General features: G+C 53.6%; 1 protein-coding gene across 5 annotated transcripts in view; it reads left to right on the top strand.

Annotated features, from left to right (window-relative positions):
* SCMH1 (Scm polycomb group protein homolog 1) overlaps nucleotides 1-12,617 on the top strand; it is a 112,486-nt gene extending 99,869 nt beyond the window's left edge. For all 5 annotated transcript variants that reach the window (XM_077837636.1, XM_077837639.1, XM_077837638.1 and 2 more), the window contains 2 exons: nucleotides 3,665-3,807; nucleotides 10,430-12,617. In XM_077837636.1, the coding sequence (XP_077693762.1) occupies nucleotides 3,665-3,807; nucleotides 10,430-10,555 (269 nt within the window). In that variant the 3' untranslated portion in view covers nucleotides 10,556-12,617. The remainder of the gene's footprint in view (nucleotides 1-3,664; nucleotides 3,808-10,429) is intronic.
* The last annotated feature ends 2,877 nt before the right edge of the window (nucleotides 12,618-15,494 follow it).

Genomic DNA, 15,494 nt, shown 5'->3' on the forward strand with positions numbered 1-15,494 from the left:
GAAAAGATCCCAGTTCTCTAATGGGTGCCAGTTGGCAAAGGCCAGCTTGACAAACCGTGGGCTTTGTAGGCATTGGAAGGTTCACTAGTGTCTGTAGGTGTGGCATTGCCAGACCTGGGCATGTAATTTCCCTTAGAAATGTGCGGTTCAAGGGATCCTTTACAATGCACAACCTGCCAGCCGTGCCGCTCCCTTGTCCCTCAAAACTGGAACTTTTCTCTCCATTTAATTGAAAACACTGTCGGTTTAAATGGCAAAAATAATGTCTGCACGTTCCAAATAAACCCCTCAATGTAGTGGGAGAAACAAGGAGACTGAAGAAAATTGGAAAATCTGCTTTACTTGCCCAGGGAACCACTTTCAAACGTTTGTTATTCTGTAAAACCAAACCAAAGTTTTCCGACCTAGCAAGTGCAGTCAGTGAGCAACAGGGCCAGACCAAGGATCAAGCCTCTTCTCTTTTTGCCACAGCTCTGTTCAGCTCTTTGGAAAAAAGCTATTCCCTTCACTCACCATAGCTTGGGAACAGCACAAGGGATCTCTTTACCTTCAGGAAGAGACCAAGGAGGAGCTGAGAGCTCCCTGAGAAGGCTGGTGGTGGTTAGTTTACAGCAGCACCACTATGTGGTAGGACAGAGGTCCCCAAACTATGCTGTGCGCTCCTCCCTCCCGGGGGGGTGCAGAGAAACTTTCAGGGGGGCATGGCTGGGGTCGGGGGAGGAATGCCACCCAGCTCTGCTCCTGGCCCCGGCTGCCAGTGTCCCGGCTACTGGTGTCTCAGCTGCCAGCCCCACCGAGACTCTAGCCCTGGCCCCACCCCCAGCTGTGGCCCCAGTCTTGACCCCCTTACCCTTGTCTGTGTCCCCCCCTCCCAGAGCTGCAGCCCCAGGTCGGGGGCTGGAGGTGGTGTGGACAGGGCAAGGGAGGGCACAAGGTATAAAGTTTGGGGACCACTGTGGTAGGAGCTTCACAAACACCCAGAAAGATAGTCCCTGCCCCAGGACAAAGGAAGATGCTAGGTGTGGGAAGTGGGTGTAATGTAGGATTAGAGCGATCAGGCTAATGCTCTGCTTTTGTTTAACAAGTGTGATACATTTTCCATCCTCCCTCCGTCATTCAGCCACCTTGCCACCTCCTCCCACCACTTCCCAGCGGCCTCGACTTGATAAGGAATGAGTGGATAAGTAAGCAGGGGTAGAGTTTTGTGAGCCCCTGAAAGTAGTTGCACGAAGCCTGAAGCTGATCCAGTGGAAAGGGAGGCAGTCTAGGCGTTCAGGATGGAGGTCAGAATGGGCAAGGAGGGTGCCCTCACCAGCTGGGCTGGATGAAGCGGGGAGAAGTCACGATGTCAGCAAAGAAGTGCTCAGCAGTGTAAGGCGCACAGAGCAGCCAAGTAGGATGGAGGTGGAGCCAGGCCAAGGGGAGGGTGTTCGAGTCCTTGGCGAGAACAGTTTCAGTAGAGGACAGAAGCCAGATTCCAGAATGGAGCTGTAGAAAGTGGCTGTGAACGATGCACTTAATGAGTTGGTTTCAGAGTAACAGCCGTGTTAGTCTGTATTCGCAAAAAGAAAAGGAGTACTTGTGGCACCTTAGAGACTAACCAATTTATTTGAGCATGAGCTTTCGTGAGCCACAGCTCACTTGAGTTAGGAAGAGAAACAAAAGGAGGGAAATGGGGTAGTAGCTGGAAACGTAGCTGGGTACAAGGGACCCCTGCTGAGTGGGGACTGTTCTGGCCACGAGGGCACAGGGGAAGAATCAGGCAAGAGAGGCAGACGGCGATATGGTCACAGGCACCTGGAAGGGGTTGGAGGAGAGGAGCCTGCAGCTCTAGGGAGAACTGGAGGGTGCTGTGTTGAGTTTGCAAAAGAAAAGGGAGAGCTCAGGCCCTGGCAGCATGCATTCTTAACGTGGTGTCTGGCAACGTTTCAGAAAGGGTAAGATAGAAACCAGGAGAGAGGGGTAAATCTAAACCTAAACTCCCACCGACGTGCATGCCAGCACCTTGCTGCCCTCAGCCTTAATCCCACCCTGTCCGCACCAACACCATGCTGTCCTCAGCGTTAATCCCACCCCGTCTGTCCCAGCACTGTGCTGTCCTCAGCCTTAATCCCACCCCCATCTGCCCCAGTGCCGTGCTGCCCTCAGCCGTAATCCCACCCTATCCGCCCCAGCGCCGTGCTGTCCTCAGCCTTAATCCCACCCTGTCCGCCCCAGCGCCGTGCTTCCCTCAGCCTTAATCCCACCCTGTCCGCCCCAGCGCCGTGCTTCCCTCAGCCTTAATCCCACCCTATCCGCCCCAGCGCCATGCTGCCCTCAGCCTTAATCCCACCCTGTCCGCCCCAGCGCCGTGCTTCCCTCAGCCTTACTCCCACCCTGTCCGCCCCAGCGCCGTGCTTCCCTCAGCCTTAATCCCACCCTATCCGCCCCAGCGCCGTGCTGCCCTCAGCCGTAATCCCACCCTGTCCGCCCCAGCACCGTGCTGCCCTCAGCCGTAATCCCACCCTGTCCGCCCCAGCGCCGTGCTGCCCTCAGCCGTAATCCCACCCTATCCGCCCCAGCGCCATGCTGCCCTCAGCCTTAATCCCACCCTGTCCGCCGCAGCGCCGTGCTGTCCTCAGCCGTAATCCCACCCTGTCCGCCCCAGCGCCGTGCTGTCCTCAGCCGTAATCCCACCCTGTCCGCCCCAGCGCCGTGCTTCCCTCAGCCGTAATCCCACCCTGTCCGCCCCAGCGCCGTGCTGTCCTCAGCCTTAATCCCACCCTATCCGCCCCAGCGCCGTGCTTCCCTCAGCCTTAATCCCACCCTGTCCGCCCCAGCACCGTGCTTCCCTCAGCCTTAATCCCACCCTGTCCGCCCCAGCGCCGTGCTGTCCTCAGCCTTAATCCCACCCTGTCCGCCCCAGCGCCGTGCTTCCCTCAGCCTTAATCCCACCCTGTCCGCCCCAGCGCCGTGCTGCCCTCAGCCTTAATCCCACCCTATCCGCCCCAGCGCCGTGCTGCCCTCAGCCTTAATCCCACCCTGTCCGCCCCAGCGCCGTGCTGCCCTCAGCCTTAATCCCACCCTGTCCGCCCCAGCGCCGTGCTGTCCTCAGCCTTAATCCCACCCTGTCCGCCCCAGCGCCGTGCTGTCCTCAGCCTTAATCCCACCCTGTTCGCCCCAGCGCCGTGCTGTCCTCAGCGTTAATCCCACCCTGTCCGCCCCAGCGCCGTGCTGTCCTCAGCGTTAATCCCACCCCGTCTGTCCCAGCGCTGTGCTGTCCTCAGCCTTAATCCCACCCTGTCTGCCGCAGCACCGTGCTTCCCTCAGCCTTAATCCCACCCCATCCGTGCAGCGCCGTGCTGCCCTCAGCCTTAATCCCACTCCCATCTGCACCAGCACCATGCTGCCCTCAGCCCTAATCCCACCCCCATCCGCCCCAGCGCTGGGCTTCCTTCACCCTTAATTCCCCTCTGTCTGTACCAGCACCCTGCTAGCCTCAGCCTTTACTCCCTATTCACGCCATTGCCGTGCTGGCCTCAGCCTTAACTCCCAGCCCGTGGCCATTTCAGCTCTGTGCTGATATCGACCCTTGCACCCCAGCACTATCCACACCAGCACTGTGTTGGCATCGTCCGGAACGCTGATGCTGTAACTGTTTCTCTCTCATTGTCTCACCCTTCAGGCTCTGATAGATACCTAGGACCTAGAGACACCTCCCGGCTGAACAGCCGAGACCCCTCTTCCTGGACAGTGGAGGACGTGATGTATTTCGTACGAGAAGCTGATCCACAGCTGGGACCCCATGCCGATCTCTTTCGAAAACATGTAAATATATCTGTGTGTATATCCAGCTGGAGGGCCGAATCCTCCTCTGGTGTAAATCGGGGTGCTCCAGTGACGTTAACTCTCTCAGTCATAGAGATGGAGGCAGAAAAACCCAGTTAGATGCTCAAGTCCAGCTCTCTGGCCAATGCAGGGTCACCCCCAATGTACATTTACTAGTGCTGTGTTTGGAGAGATCTAACCTAGCCTTGCCCCAGTGAGATCTGGCGTCACTTCCTCTGTGGCTGAAGGTAACTCAAGTGATGTGAACATCTATGTGTATCCCCAGAGAGATAGGGCAGAGCATCACCAAATACTCTTGTGCCGCACTCCAAGGCTGTGAACATGGGCAGGCATTCCAGCTCTCAGCTGGGATCGGACTCAGGGTCTTCAACACCAAAAGAACTGTGACACTTACTATTTACTCTCTTTACTGAAATAATGGTCACTCCTGGAACCTTGAAATGCACCTCCCCTGCAGGGAAATGTCTCCCTCATGATGAATCCTACTGAATGGCGGTGAATTACTGGTCAAAAGACCCTTCCACCACCACAGGACAGGTTGGATTGAAAGGTTCCAGGTCTGTATGTCCTCGTGTATCTCTGTTCAATGTAAAACCCTGCAGTAATTCACTGAGAAGGGTGTACGGTTAAAATTACAAGGGTGAAAACCCCAACTACAAGGTTCCAGCAGGCACTTCGCTACTTTTTGCTGTCATTTCACATCCTAAATGGTAATGCAGGTGCAGCCAGAAAAACAAGACAGGACTGTGCTGCGTGCACCTGAACCTGGAAGATGCTGAGCACCTGGCCATGTTCCAGCAGAGCATTTAAGCACATGCTTAATTCCAAGCCTGTCTCTCATCCCACAGGAAGTCAGGGTCATGACTCACATGCTTACGTGCTCTCCTGGCACGGGACTGGAATGCCCAGCAGGCCTTACGTTCCCTGAGCACAGGTTGCAGCTGCAGGTTGAAAGTTGCACGTCCTGACTTCTGGTGACTTTTTTAAATTTTGTGATCTCGTCCATTTGAGGAGGCACATTGGCAGCTGCTGGTGCTCGGGGGGAGACACTTTTTATCAGTAGACAGTACAGATGGCTCTGAAATGGGAAGATGCTTCTTAAATTATATGAGAAGAGTGCCTGGTGCTTTACCAAGGGTTAATGCCACAGGCGCTGGGTCTACAGTTCTGAGAAATGTTGTTTTCATGACAAAAAAGTGACTATTTGCAGGATAGTGCAGATTGGACCGAAAGTTTCAGAGCCCTCAAATCACGGTAGCTGTTGGTTTGGTTCAGGTTGAGTGGTTTGTTCTTAGAGGCTTTTTCTGTGTGTGTTTCAGTGAGGCATCTAAACTTTCCCCCCTGCAAACTGTCCCACTGACAGCCTCTGGTCCCTTCAGAGCTCGTGGCCTAGCCAGGCACAGAGAACGGTGTGTGATGATGTCACAAGGTGGGAGCCAGTAATAACAGGTTTTGTCCAGCTCAGCCTTCAAGCTTTAAGCACGTTTGACTTACATGGTGTGGGACTGGCTGACTATGTGGACCTAGCCACTCTGCCTCCAGCTGGGGGAATCACAGGACATGAAGTTTGCTTGGCCTTTCCAGAAACCTGCCCTCGCCAGCAGAGACCGGCTGTTGGGGGCGCTGAATGTTTGTTCCCTTAGGCTACAGCCTGGCATTGATGGAGGGTACACTGATGTTTGTGTCTGGCCACCCTGGGTGAGTTTACAGTTGTATTAGCTCACCCGTGCAGGCAGCCCCTCAGCAGTGCTTTGGGCCTTAGGTCTCGTGGAAGCACGTAGTGCCTTTGTACACCAGGTGACTCCTGTCAGCGCCTCTTCCCACTGGGAAAGCTTTGCCTGCTACCCAGGAAGGGCTAGATCGGGGGTGAGGTGGGGCTTGTGCAGTCTGCGCCATTTGTTAGGGCATAGCAGATTCCTCTCCTGGGGGCAGCCCATTACCACACCCCTACTCAGCATCCTGCTTCCTTTCCAGCGTGTGCCAAACAACACGAAACAAAGGAGAAATTGAGAACAACAATTGTGGGGTTAAGGCACTGGTCTGGGAGTCAGGAGGCCATGGTTCAATTCCTGGCTGTGCCACAGATCCGCTGTGTGACCTTAGGCAAGTCACCTGATCAGCCCATCACTCTGCTCGCTGCTGAGTGGGGAGGAGAGCCTTTGGCTCCCGTGCATGGGGTGCAGTGAGGCTAAAGGGAGTGATGCTTGTGAAGTGTGTTGAAATGCTTGGGTGAAAGGTGCTACAAAAGTGCAGGTTAGTGCAGTTAATAACCATGGGAAGTAAAAAGAAAAGGAGTACTTGTGGCACCTTAGAGACTAACCAATTTATCTGAGCATAAGCTTTCGTGAGCTATAGCTCATTTCATCGGATGCATACTGTGGAAAGTATAGAAGATCTTTTTATACACACAAAGCATGAAAAAATGGGTGTTTACCACTACAAAAGGTTTTCTCTCCCCCCACCCCACTCTCCTGCTGGTAATAGCTTATCTAAAGTGATCACTCTCCTTACAATGTGTATGATAATCAAGGTGGGCCATTTCCAGCACAAATCCAGGGTTTAACAAGAATGTCTGAGGGCAGGAGGGGGGGTGTAGGAAAAAAGAGGGGGAAATAGGTTACCTTGCATAATGACTTAGCCACTCTCAGTCTCTATTCAAGCCTAAGTTAATTGTATCAAATTTGCAAATGAATTCCAGTTCAACAGTCTCTCGCTGGAATCTGGTTTTGAAGTTTTTCTGTTGTAATATCGCAACTTTCATGTCTGTAATCACGTGACCAGAGAGATTGAAGTGTTCTCCGACTGGTTTATGAATGTTACAATTCTTGACGTCTGATTTGTGACCATTTATTCTTTTACTTAGAGACTGTCCAGTTTGACCAATGTACATGGCAGAGGGGCATTGCTGGCACATGATGGCATATATCACATTGGTGGATGTGCAGGTGAACGAGCCTCTGATAGTGTGGCTGATGTGATTAGGCCCTGTGATGGTGTCCCCTGAATAGATATGTGGGCACAGTTGGCAACGGGCTTTGTTGCAAGGATAGGTTCCTGGGTTAGTGGTTCTGTTGTGTGGTATGTGGTTGCTGGTGAGTATTTGCTTCAGGTTGGGGGGCTGTCTGTAGGCAAGGACTGGCCTGTCTCCCAAGATTTGTGAGAGTGTTGGGTCATCCTTCAGGATAGGCTGTAGATCCTTAATAATGCATTGGAGGGGTTTTAGTTGGGGTATGAAGGTGACGGCTAGTGGCGTTCTGTTATTTTCTTTGTTAGGCCTGTCCTGTAGTAGGTGACTTCTGGGAACTCTTCTGGCTCTATCAATCTGTTTCTTCACTTCCGCAGGTGGGTATTGTAGTTGTAAGAATGCTTGATAGAGATCTTGTAGGTGTTTGTCTCTGTCTGAGGGGTTGGAGCAAATGTGGTTGTATCGCAGAGCTTGGCTGTAGACGATGGATCGTGTGGTGTGGTCAGGATGAAAGCTGGAGGCATGTAGGTAGGAATAGCGGTCAGTAGGTTTCCGGTATAGGGTGGTGGTTATATGACCATCGTTTATTAGCACCGTAGTGTCCAGGAAGTGGATCTCTTGTGTGGACTGGACCAGGCTGAGGTTGATGGTGGGATGGAAATTGTTGAAATCATGGTGGAATTCCTCAAGGGCTTCTTTTCCATGGGTCCAGATGATGAAGATGTCATCAATATAGCGCAAGTAGAGTAGGGGCGTTAGGGGACGAGAGCTGAGGAAGCATTGTTCTAAGTCAGACATAAAAATGTTGGCATACTGTGGGGCCATGCGGGTACCCATAGCAGTGCCGCTGATTTGAAGGTATACATTGTCCCCAAATGTAAAATAGTTATGGGTAAGGACAAAGTCACAAAGTTCAGCCACCAGGTTAGCCGTGACATTATCGGGGATAGTGTTCCTGACGGCTTGTAGTCCATCTTTGTGTGGAATGTTGGTGTAGAGGGCTTCTACAGCCATAGTGGCCAGCATGGTGTTTTCAGGAAGATCACCAATGGACTGTAGTTTCCTCAGGAAGTCAGTGGTGTCTTGAAGGTAGCTGGGAGTGCTGGTAGCGTAGGGCCTGAGGAGGGAGTCTACATAGCCAGACAATCCTGCTGTCAGGGTGCCAATGCCTGAGATGATGGGGCGCCCAGGATTTCCAGGTTTATGGATCTTGGGTAGTAGATAGAATATCCCAGGTCGGGGTTCCAGGGGTGCATCTGTGCGGATTTGATCTTGTGCTTCTTCAGGGAGTTTCTTGAGCAAATGCTGCAGTTTCTTTTGGTAACTCTCAGTGGAACAGAGGGTAATGGCTTGTAGAAAGTGGTTTTGGAGAGCTGCCGAGCAGCCTCTTGTTCATATTCCGACCTATTCATGATGACAACAGCACCTCCTTTGTCAGCCTTTTTGATTATGATGTCAGAGTTGTTTCTGAGGCTGTGGATGGCATTGTGTTCTGCACGGCTGAGGTTGTGGGGCAAGTGATGCTGCTTTTCCACAATTTCAGCCCATGCACGTCGGCGGAAGCACTCTATGTAGAAGTCCAGTCTGCTGTTTCGACCTTCAGGAGGAGTCCACCTAGAATCCTTCTTTTTGTAGTGTTGGTAGGGAGGTCTCTGTGGATTAGTATGTTGTTCAGAGGTGTGTTGGAAATATTCCTTGAGTCGGAGACGTCGAAAATAGGATTCTAGGTCACCACAGAACTGTATCATGTTCGTGGGGGTGGAGTGGGTTTGTGGGGGGGGAACCTGGATTTGTGCTGGAAATGGCCCACCTTGATTATCATACACATTGTAAGGAGAGTGATCACTTTAGATAAGCTATTACCAGCAGGAGAGTGGGGTGGGGGGAGAGAAAACCTTTTGTAGTGGTAAACACCCATTTTTTCATGCTTTGTGTGTATAAAAAGATCTTCTATACTTTCCACAGTATGCATCCGATGAAATGAGCTATAGCTCACGAAAGCTTATGCTCAAATAAATTGGTTAGTCTCTAAGGTGCCACAAGTACTCCTTTTCTTTTTGCGAATACAGACTAACATGGCTGTTACTCTGAAACCTGTCATGGGAAGTAAAGAACTCCAGCAACGTTGCACCCTGGCTGACTCTGGCCTGTCTCTTGGCCAGAACCACCTCAGAAAAACCAGGATTTTAAATCCCGTCTCTGGACAGACTTCTCTCTGAGTGAGGGACAGAGGGGGAATCTGAAGATGAAAACATTATCAGACAAAGCCCGTAAAGTAATTCATTCTACTCCTCAAAATATCACAAGCCCAAAGTGCTTGCGGGATGGAATTTGGTGTTGACACAGGCCAAGTCTCTGTTCGGCTGTCTTGTGGGAGTCCTCAGAGTAGCTGTTTAATCAGTTTCACAATCACATTCACCTTTGTACTTTCAGAGTTCATTTGGGGGCATCTCCGGCTTCCCCAGCTAAGCCCACTGCACATTGCCAGCAGGCCAGTTCAGAGTCCTGGGGTTTAGCAGGCGCTGCCCAGACCTGAGGAGGCCCCAAGCATCCAACATGTTACTTCCCTTTCCCCCGGCAGTCACCCACCTGCACGTGGCCCCGCAGCAATGGCTGACATGAAAGGGGGGCTCCATCCGGCTGTGGCAGGAGGCACATTCTCTTTCCTGACTTCCTCCTACGCAGTCGTGGCTGCAGGAGCCTTGGTTCTCTCTGGTTTCACAGAGATGTGGGGCTGCTCTTTGCAGGGAGGAGCCTGGGTATTATTAGAACAGCTGGAATCAAAGGGCCAGGGGGAGTCAGTATCATGTGAGCAGCCAGCTCTTTAACCGACCCCCATGGGCCACAGACCACGGCTTAGAGCCGCTTAGTGCATGTCCCAACAGCCCTCAATCACCCCCAGTCACCCCTTATGAATGGGCTGTGGCTCGGCAAACCATCCCTGTTGTCTAAACAGCCCCATCCATGGCATGCTTTGAGTGTCATTGATCAACCCCCTCCAAATGCTCCAGTTAAACAGAGGCACAGCTTGGGTGGGAGAGAGCTGAGAGGGGGTGGGGGTGGACAGCGGAAGGTTTAGCAGCTGCCATTTCCTTATGGAGCTGAGGATGAGGTGGGGGAGGCAGAGGGAGTCACTGCAAGGAATTCCTGCTCTTTTGGACTCTGTCTTTCTCCTTTCTGAACTGCAGCCCCTCCCTGCCAGGCAGTGCCACTTGAGCCAGCCTCACAGTAGGAATTATCTGCCCGGCCAGGATGTTGGGTGATTCTCGTTTGGCCCAGGGCGGGCGGATGGGAAGGATTCGTGATCGTTGGAGTGGCTGGCCTGGGTTGGTGGGAGCTGCGGGGCAGTGGGTAGGGAGGGAATGCCTTGGAAATGGCTGACACAGAGGCTTGTTAGGCTGGCGTCAGTCAAGTGTTCCCATGGGGTTTACAAGAACCTAGTGAAGTGTAGGGAAGGAAAACCTGCCTACCCCAGTGCCAGCATTCCCCACAGTACTCCTGGGAGAGAGAGTTCCAGGGGTGCCCTGGCTAAGCCAAGCAGTGATTTCAGGCTAGAGATGGCGCCAGCCGGTGCCAGGATTTGTAGGGCAGAGCGAGCCTTGCTAACACTGACTTTCTCTTGCTCCCTGGTGCCAGGAGATTGACGGCAAAGCCTTGCTCCTCCTGCGGAGCGACATGATGATGAAGTACATGGGGCTGAAGCTGGGTCCGGCGCTGAAGCTCACCTACCACATCGACAAACTAAAGCAAGGCAAGTTCTGAGAGGACTCTTTGCGGGACAGCCCGTGGGAATGCCGGGCTCCTGGCCACACCCAGTCGCGCCCCCCTGCAGACTGGTACGCATGCATACACCGCAGGCAGACACGGCCCTGAATTGCCTGCAGATCACTACATGGATCCACTGACCCCCTCCTTCCACTGTCAGGAGCACAGTGGGCACGTGAAAGGAGACAGACAATTTGTTGGCTCCCCTGGGGACCAAACAGAGCTCGACTCATGGATGTCCTGACGCAAACAGAAGAACCCTTCCCTTACTCCTCAGTTGACGCTCGTCTGCAGAGCCCAGGCCCTCTGCACCCGAGGGGACGAAGACACACTGTGTTTCGCAGAGCTCTTCAGAGCCCTGGGCTTCTGTGGTGCTGGATCCTTTCCCCTTTGGTCCCCTGCAGGAATGCGACTCTCTCATGTCTTTCCTCTGCCCCGGTTCCCTGGTCTCTCCTGGCTGTCTGGTCCGGCCTAGCTTTGTTTCCTCGCTCTGTGTCAGATGGACAGCTCTGCTGCAGATCCTACCATGCTGGCATGCCAGGCTGGGCAGGACAGGCTGTGAGAACCCAACTCCTGGAGTTGCAAATCCACTCTGACTAACACTATGGCAAGCTTAAAAGACTGTGCACCCTGCTCCCAGCCTTCCGTGAAGGGCTGCGTGCGGGGGACTGCAGCCCAGAGCATGGTCACACAAGCCTGCTAGTCCTACTGTCTTGACAGAGCAGCCTTTCCTCCTTGGCTGGGTCCTCCTGCCCCTGGGGGCCCGTAGCTGGTGGACTTCCTCATGCTGGCGATGCCGAGGTGGCAATTTCTTTGTATTTATTTCTGACAAGGAGGGAAGCTCAGCTGAGGCAGACACCGCTGAGAGCCCAGAAAGGACTGACGCCTTCCCAGTTAGCGTGGGCTGTGGGCTAGGAGGGCTGGGCGCCCTGTTGAATTCTCCCTTTTTTAAGGTGTCATCTGTTTAGGAAACAACTATGAAATGTTTTGTATCTGTTATGAAATGGCAACCCTCAGAGCTCTTTACCCAGCAATGTAAAGGTTCGTCTGTCCAGATGGTACTGTAGAATGGCCTTACCTCTCCATTTCATTCTGCTACCCATCAGCAGGATCCAGGGGTGTGTGACCGGGGGCTGGCTGTGTGACAGCAGGATCACAACTTCTGGGAAGGCCCGTCCCTCTTTCTGCCCTTCCTGGGCCTGTCCCAGCTCCCGGCCAGCACAGCTTCTTTCAAGCTGTTTAATGTATTTATTTGTGATGGCACTTGAGCAGTGACCCACTGTCCCACATCTGAGTTGCTGCAGCTGTAGAGAAATGGGGTGGAGAAGAGCCTCGCCAGTGCCCCACACCTGCCGTGGGGAAGGAGCCTGCTCCCTAGGGAGCCAGTGGGACTTTTCCATGAACTCCGATGGGAGCAGGCTCTTCGTCGCAGCTGTTAGAGCCCTGCAATGGAAAACAAGGGCTGGGTAATGCCCCGCACAGTCTCACTGCCTGGCATGTGACAAGCAGAGGGAAGAGCTGCCCTGCCCCTTGGTGTGCCAATGAGTCAGCTCGGAGGGCATGGTGGGGTTGAACCCTGGCCTGCTACCCGCATGCTGAGAACATTGCCCAAAGGGACAGGATGTAGGGAAATCTCCATCACAAGCACTTCTTTCCTCTCCTGCCTTTCCCTCTTGCCGTCTGTCCTCCCCCAGCCAGGGGCTCCCTGGCTCAGAGTGCCACGGGAGCTCTTACGTGGCTCTGCTTTACCCCTAAGGGGAAATTGGAAAGAAAACCCACATGTAATAAAAGGCTATTTGTAAAACAAGGTCTCTGCTAAATCCTAGCGGCTGTCCCCAGTGCCCAGCGCAGCACAACGAACCAGGCGAGGGGCTCGGCCTCCTCACCGTCCCACGGCCAGCAGCAGCCCAGGAACCTCTGCCTTGGTTTTCACCTTTCCTTTGCTGCTGTCCAGCTGCAGACGGGCCTCTCGCAGGCAGGTCCCAGGGCAGCGGGCCAGCGCTTTCCTCTGCACTCACTTTATGTTGAGTTGTTTATAAATAAAAGAATAGCAAAGTTCCTCGGCTGGCTTTGTCCGGTGGTTAGAGAGGCCTTGAAGTTCCTGCTGTTGCAGCGAGGCCCATTCTACAGGGCTGTCAGCCCCCCACGCAGCCTGGGGGCTTCTCAGCCACGGCGAGCAGGGGTCTGCCCCTGCACTGTGGCTTCTCCACGAGGGAGGGCGCTCTCTGCCACTGGAAACTTGTTCTGCTGGAGGCTGCAGCCACGTACAGATTGGAATGAGCCATTGGCAGTCTCTGGCCCAGTCCTGCTCCTCCATGATTTATACCTCCGGCTCCTGAGCATTTACACCTTTGAAACCACCGCAGCAAATGCAATCCAGGGAAGTTGCCTGGCCAGTCCGGTGGCTCTGCGAGAGCTGTCTCCTGCAACAGCAACTCCAACCACCAGAGACGTGGCAGCAGCTCGCCTGACTCGGGATCACAGAACTGAAGTTCCCAGCAGTCGATTGTGTTTAATCCTTGGAACCTTTAAAACTCTGTCTCTTTACTACCCCTCTCCTCACCTGCACTCACCTCCGTCTGCATCTGGGGGAGCCCCAGTGGACTGGGCGTCTCAAGGAATTGACAGGGAGCCTAGTGAGGAGCTGTAACGATGCTGCCTTTGGTGGGACACATCTGAGAGTATCAATTCAGAACAAATTGCTTAGAGCAGGGCAGTTACAGTCCAAAGCTGGGGTTTCTTCACTTCTAAGGGACACCAAACCAGCCAGCCAGAGAGGACTTTGGTTTTACCCCACTGGCTAACCATAAGCCATACAAGTAATTCCCTTAGACACTCCAGTTTCCCAGTATCACCGCCAGCGCCACTCGTTATGGGGACGAATGGTTATGAAAACCAATACCCCAGTAAAAGGAAAAAGGTTCTCCCGACCCCAAAGGATCAAGTCCCAGACCCAGGTCAATATATAAGTCGGATCTTACCCACAAATCACACTGTTGCCAATCCTTTAGAATCCAAAATCGAAAGGTTTATTCATAAAAGAAAGAAATATAGATGAGAACTAAAATTGGTTAAATGGAATCAATTACATAAAGTAACGGCAAAGTTCTTGGGTCAGGCTGATGGAATCATAGAATATCAGGGTTGGAAGGGACCTCAGGAGGTCATCTAGTCCCAGACCTGCTCTGGTAAGTACAGTCGATTTACAGAGGGCTCTTTCTACCAGAACCAGTCAACCTGTCTCTGGCCACACGCCCTGCCTACATCCTCACGCTCTGCACGTCCCAGCACACCATACACGCCACCACATGCACCTTCCCTGCCCAGAGCTCCTTGCCCGGGCTGCTCGGCTGCAGACCCTCCCGTGGTGCTGCCCAGTCCCCCGTAAAGGCTCTGAGTGTAACTAGGTTCAGCTGCCCCAGCTGCCTTGTCCAGGGCAGCTCCCTGCTGGGATTTCATCACCCAAGCCTCGGCGCGGCCGGCCATCTCGTGAGGGGCGCAGCTCAGGCAGGGCCAAGTGCCCATTGCTCTGCATTGCTGACGTCCTGCTAAATGAAGTGCTATGACCCAGGCTCTGAGCAGGGCGAGCTTCCCGCCCCACCTGGTGTCAGCCAGCTGAGGCATTCTGCACGTCGCGGTGCAACGCAAGGCCACGAAGGGGTTGCTCAGTCTCAGGAGCTGGGCGGAGAAGTGATTTTCCTACACGCTAGCAGAAGGTGAAAGCCTGTAATGGGGCCAGCCTTTCCTCTGGCCTTGCCCTCACCGCCCCGATCCCAGGGCCTGTTACAGGAGGTCAGGATGTTATCCCCATGGCGTGGTGACAGGATGGGCCTCAGGGCTCGAGTCAGCGCCAGTCCCAGGACTAGACTCAGGAGCGCTGGCAGCTGGTGCTGTGATTGCAGAGGGCGGGTGGAGTGCTCTGAGGTGCTCACCTGGGAGAGCTTTGCTGGTCACCTCAGGGTTAGAGACAGCAATCCCCCTTCCGCTGCCCTGAAACCATCTTCTTCACGCACTGTTCTGCTCATTCCTCCCCCAGCCCCACCTGAGCCTCTGTCCACTGCTTCCACGACTCCAGAGACGGGCTGCATTGCTCTGCCCCTGCTCGCCCCGGCACCCCCACCTCACCTCCTGTGTCTGCCCTTGCCCCAGCACCCCCACCTCATCTCCTGCATCTTCCTCCTCACCACATCCCATCACCCCCATCTCACCCCGGCACCCTACCTCACCTCCCTCGAAGAATCATAGAAGATCAGGGTTGGAAGGGACCTCAGGAGGTCATCTAGTCCAACCCCCTGCTCAAAGCAGGACCAACCCCAACTAAATCATCCCAGCCAGGGCTTTGTCAAGCCTGACCTTAAAAACTTCTAAGAAAGGAGATTCTACCACATCCCTAGGTAACCCATTCCAGTGCTTCACCACCCTGCTAGTGAAAAAGTTTTTCCTAATATCCAACCTAAACCTCCCCCACTGCAACTTGAGACCATTACTTGTTGTTCTGTCATCTGCTACCGCTGAGAACAGTCTAGATCTATCTTCTTTGGAACCCCCTTTCAGGTAGTTGAAAGCAGCTATCAAATCCCCCCTCATTCTTCTCTTTTGCAGACTAAACAATCCCAGTTCCCTCAGCCTCTCCTCATAAGTCATGTGTTCCAGTCCCCTAATCAATTTTGTGGCCCTCCGCTGGACGCTTTCGAATTTTTCCACCTCCTTCTTGTAGTGTGGGGCCCAAAACTGGACACAGTACTCCAGATGAGGCCTCACCAATGCCACATAGAGGGGAACGATCACGTCCCTCGATCTGCTGGCAATGCCCCTACTTATACAGCCCAAAATGCCGTTAGCCTTCTTGGCAACAAGGGCACACTGCTGACTCCTATCCAGCTTCTCGTCCACTGTAACCCCTAGGTCCCTTTCTGCAGAACTGCTGCCGAGCCAT

This window comes from Eretmochelys imbricata, chromosome 19, assembly GCF_965152235.1.
Source record: "Eretmochelys imbricata isolate rEreImb1 chromosome 19, rEreImb1.hap1, whole genome shotgun sequence".
NCBI lineage: Eukaryota > Metazoa > Chordata > Testudines > Cheloniidae > Eretmochelys > Eretmochelys imbricata.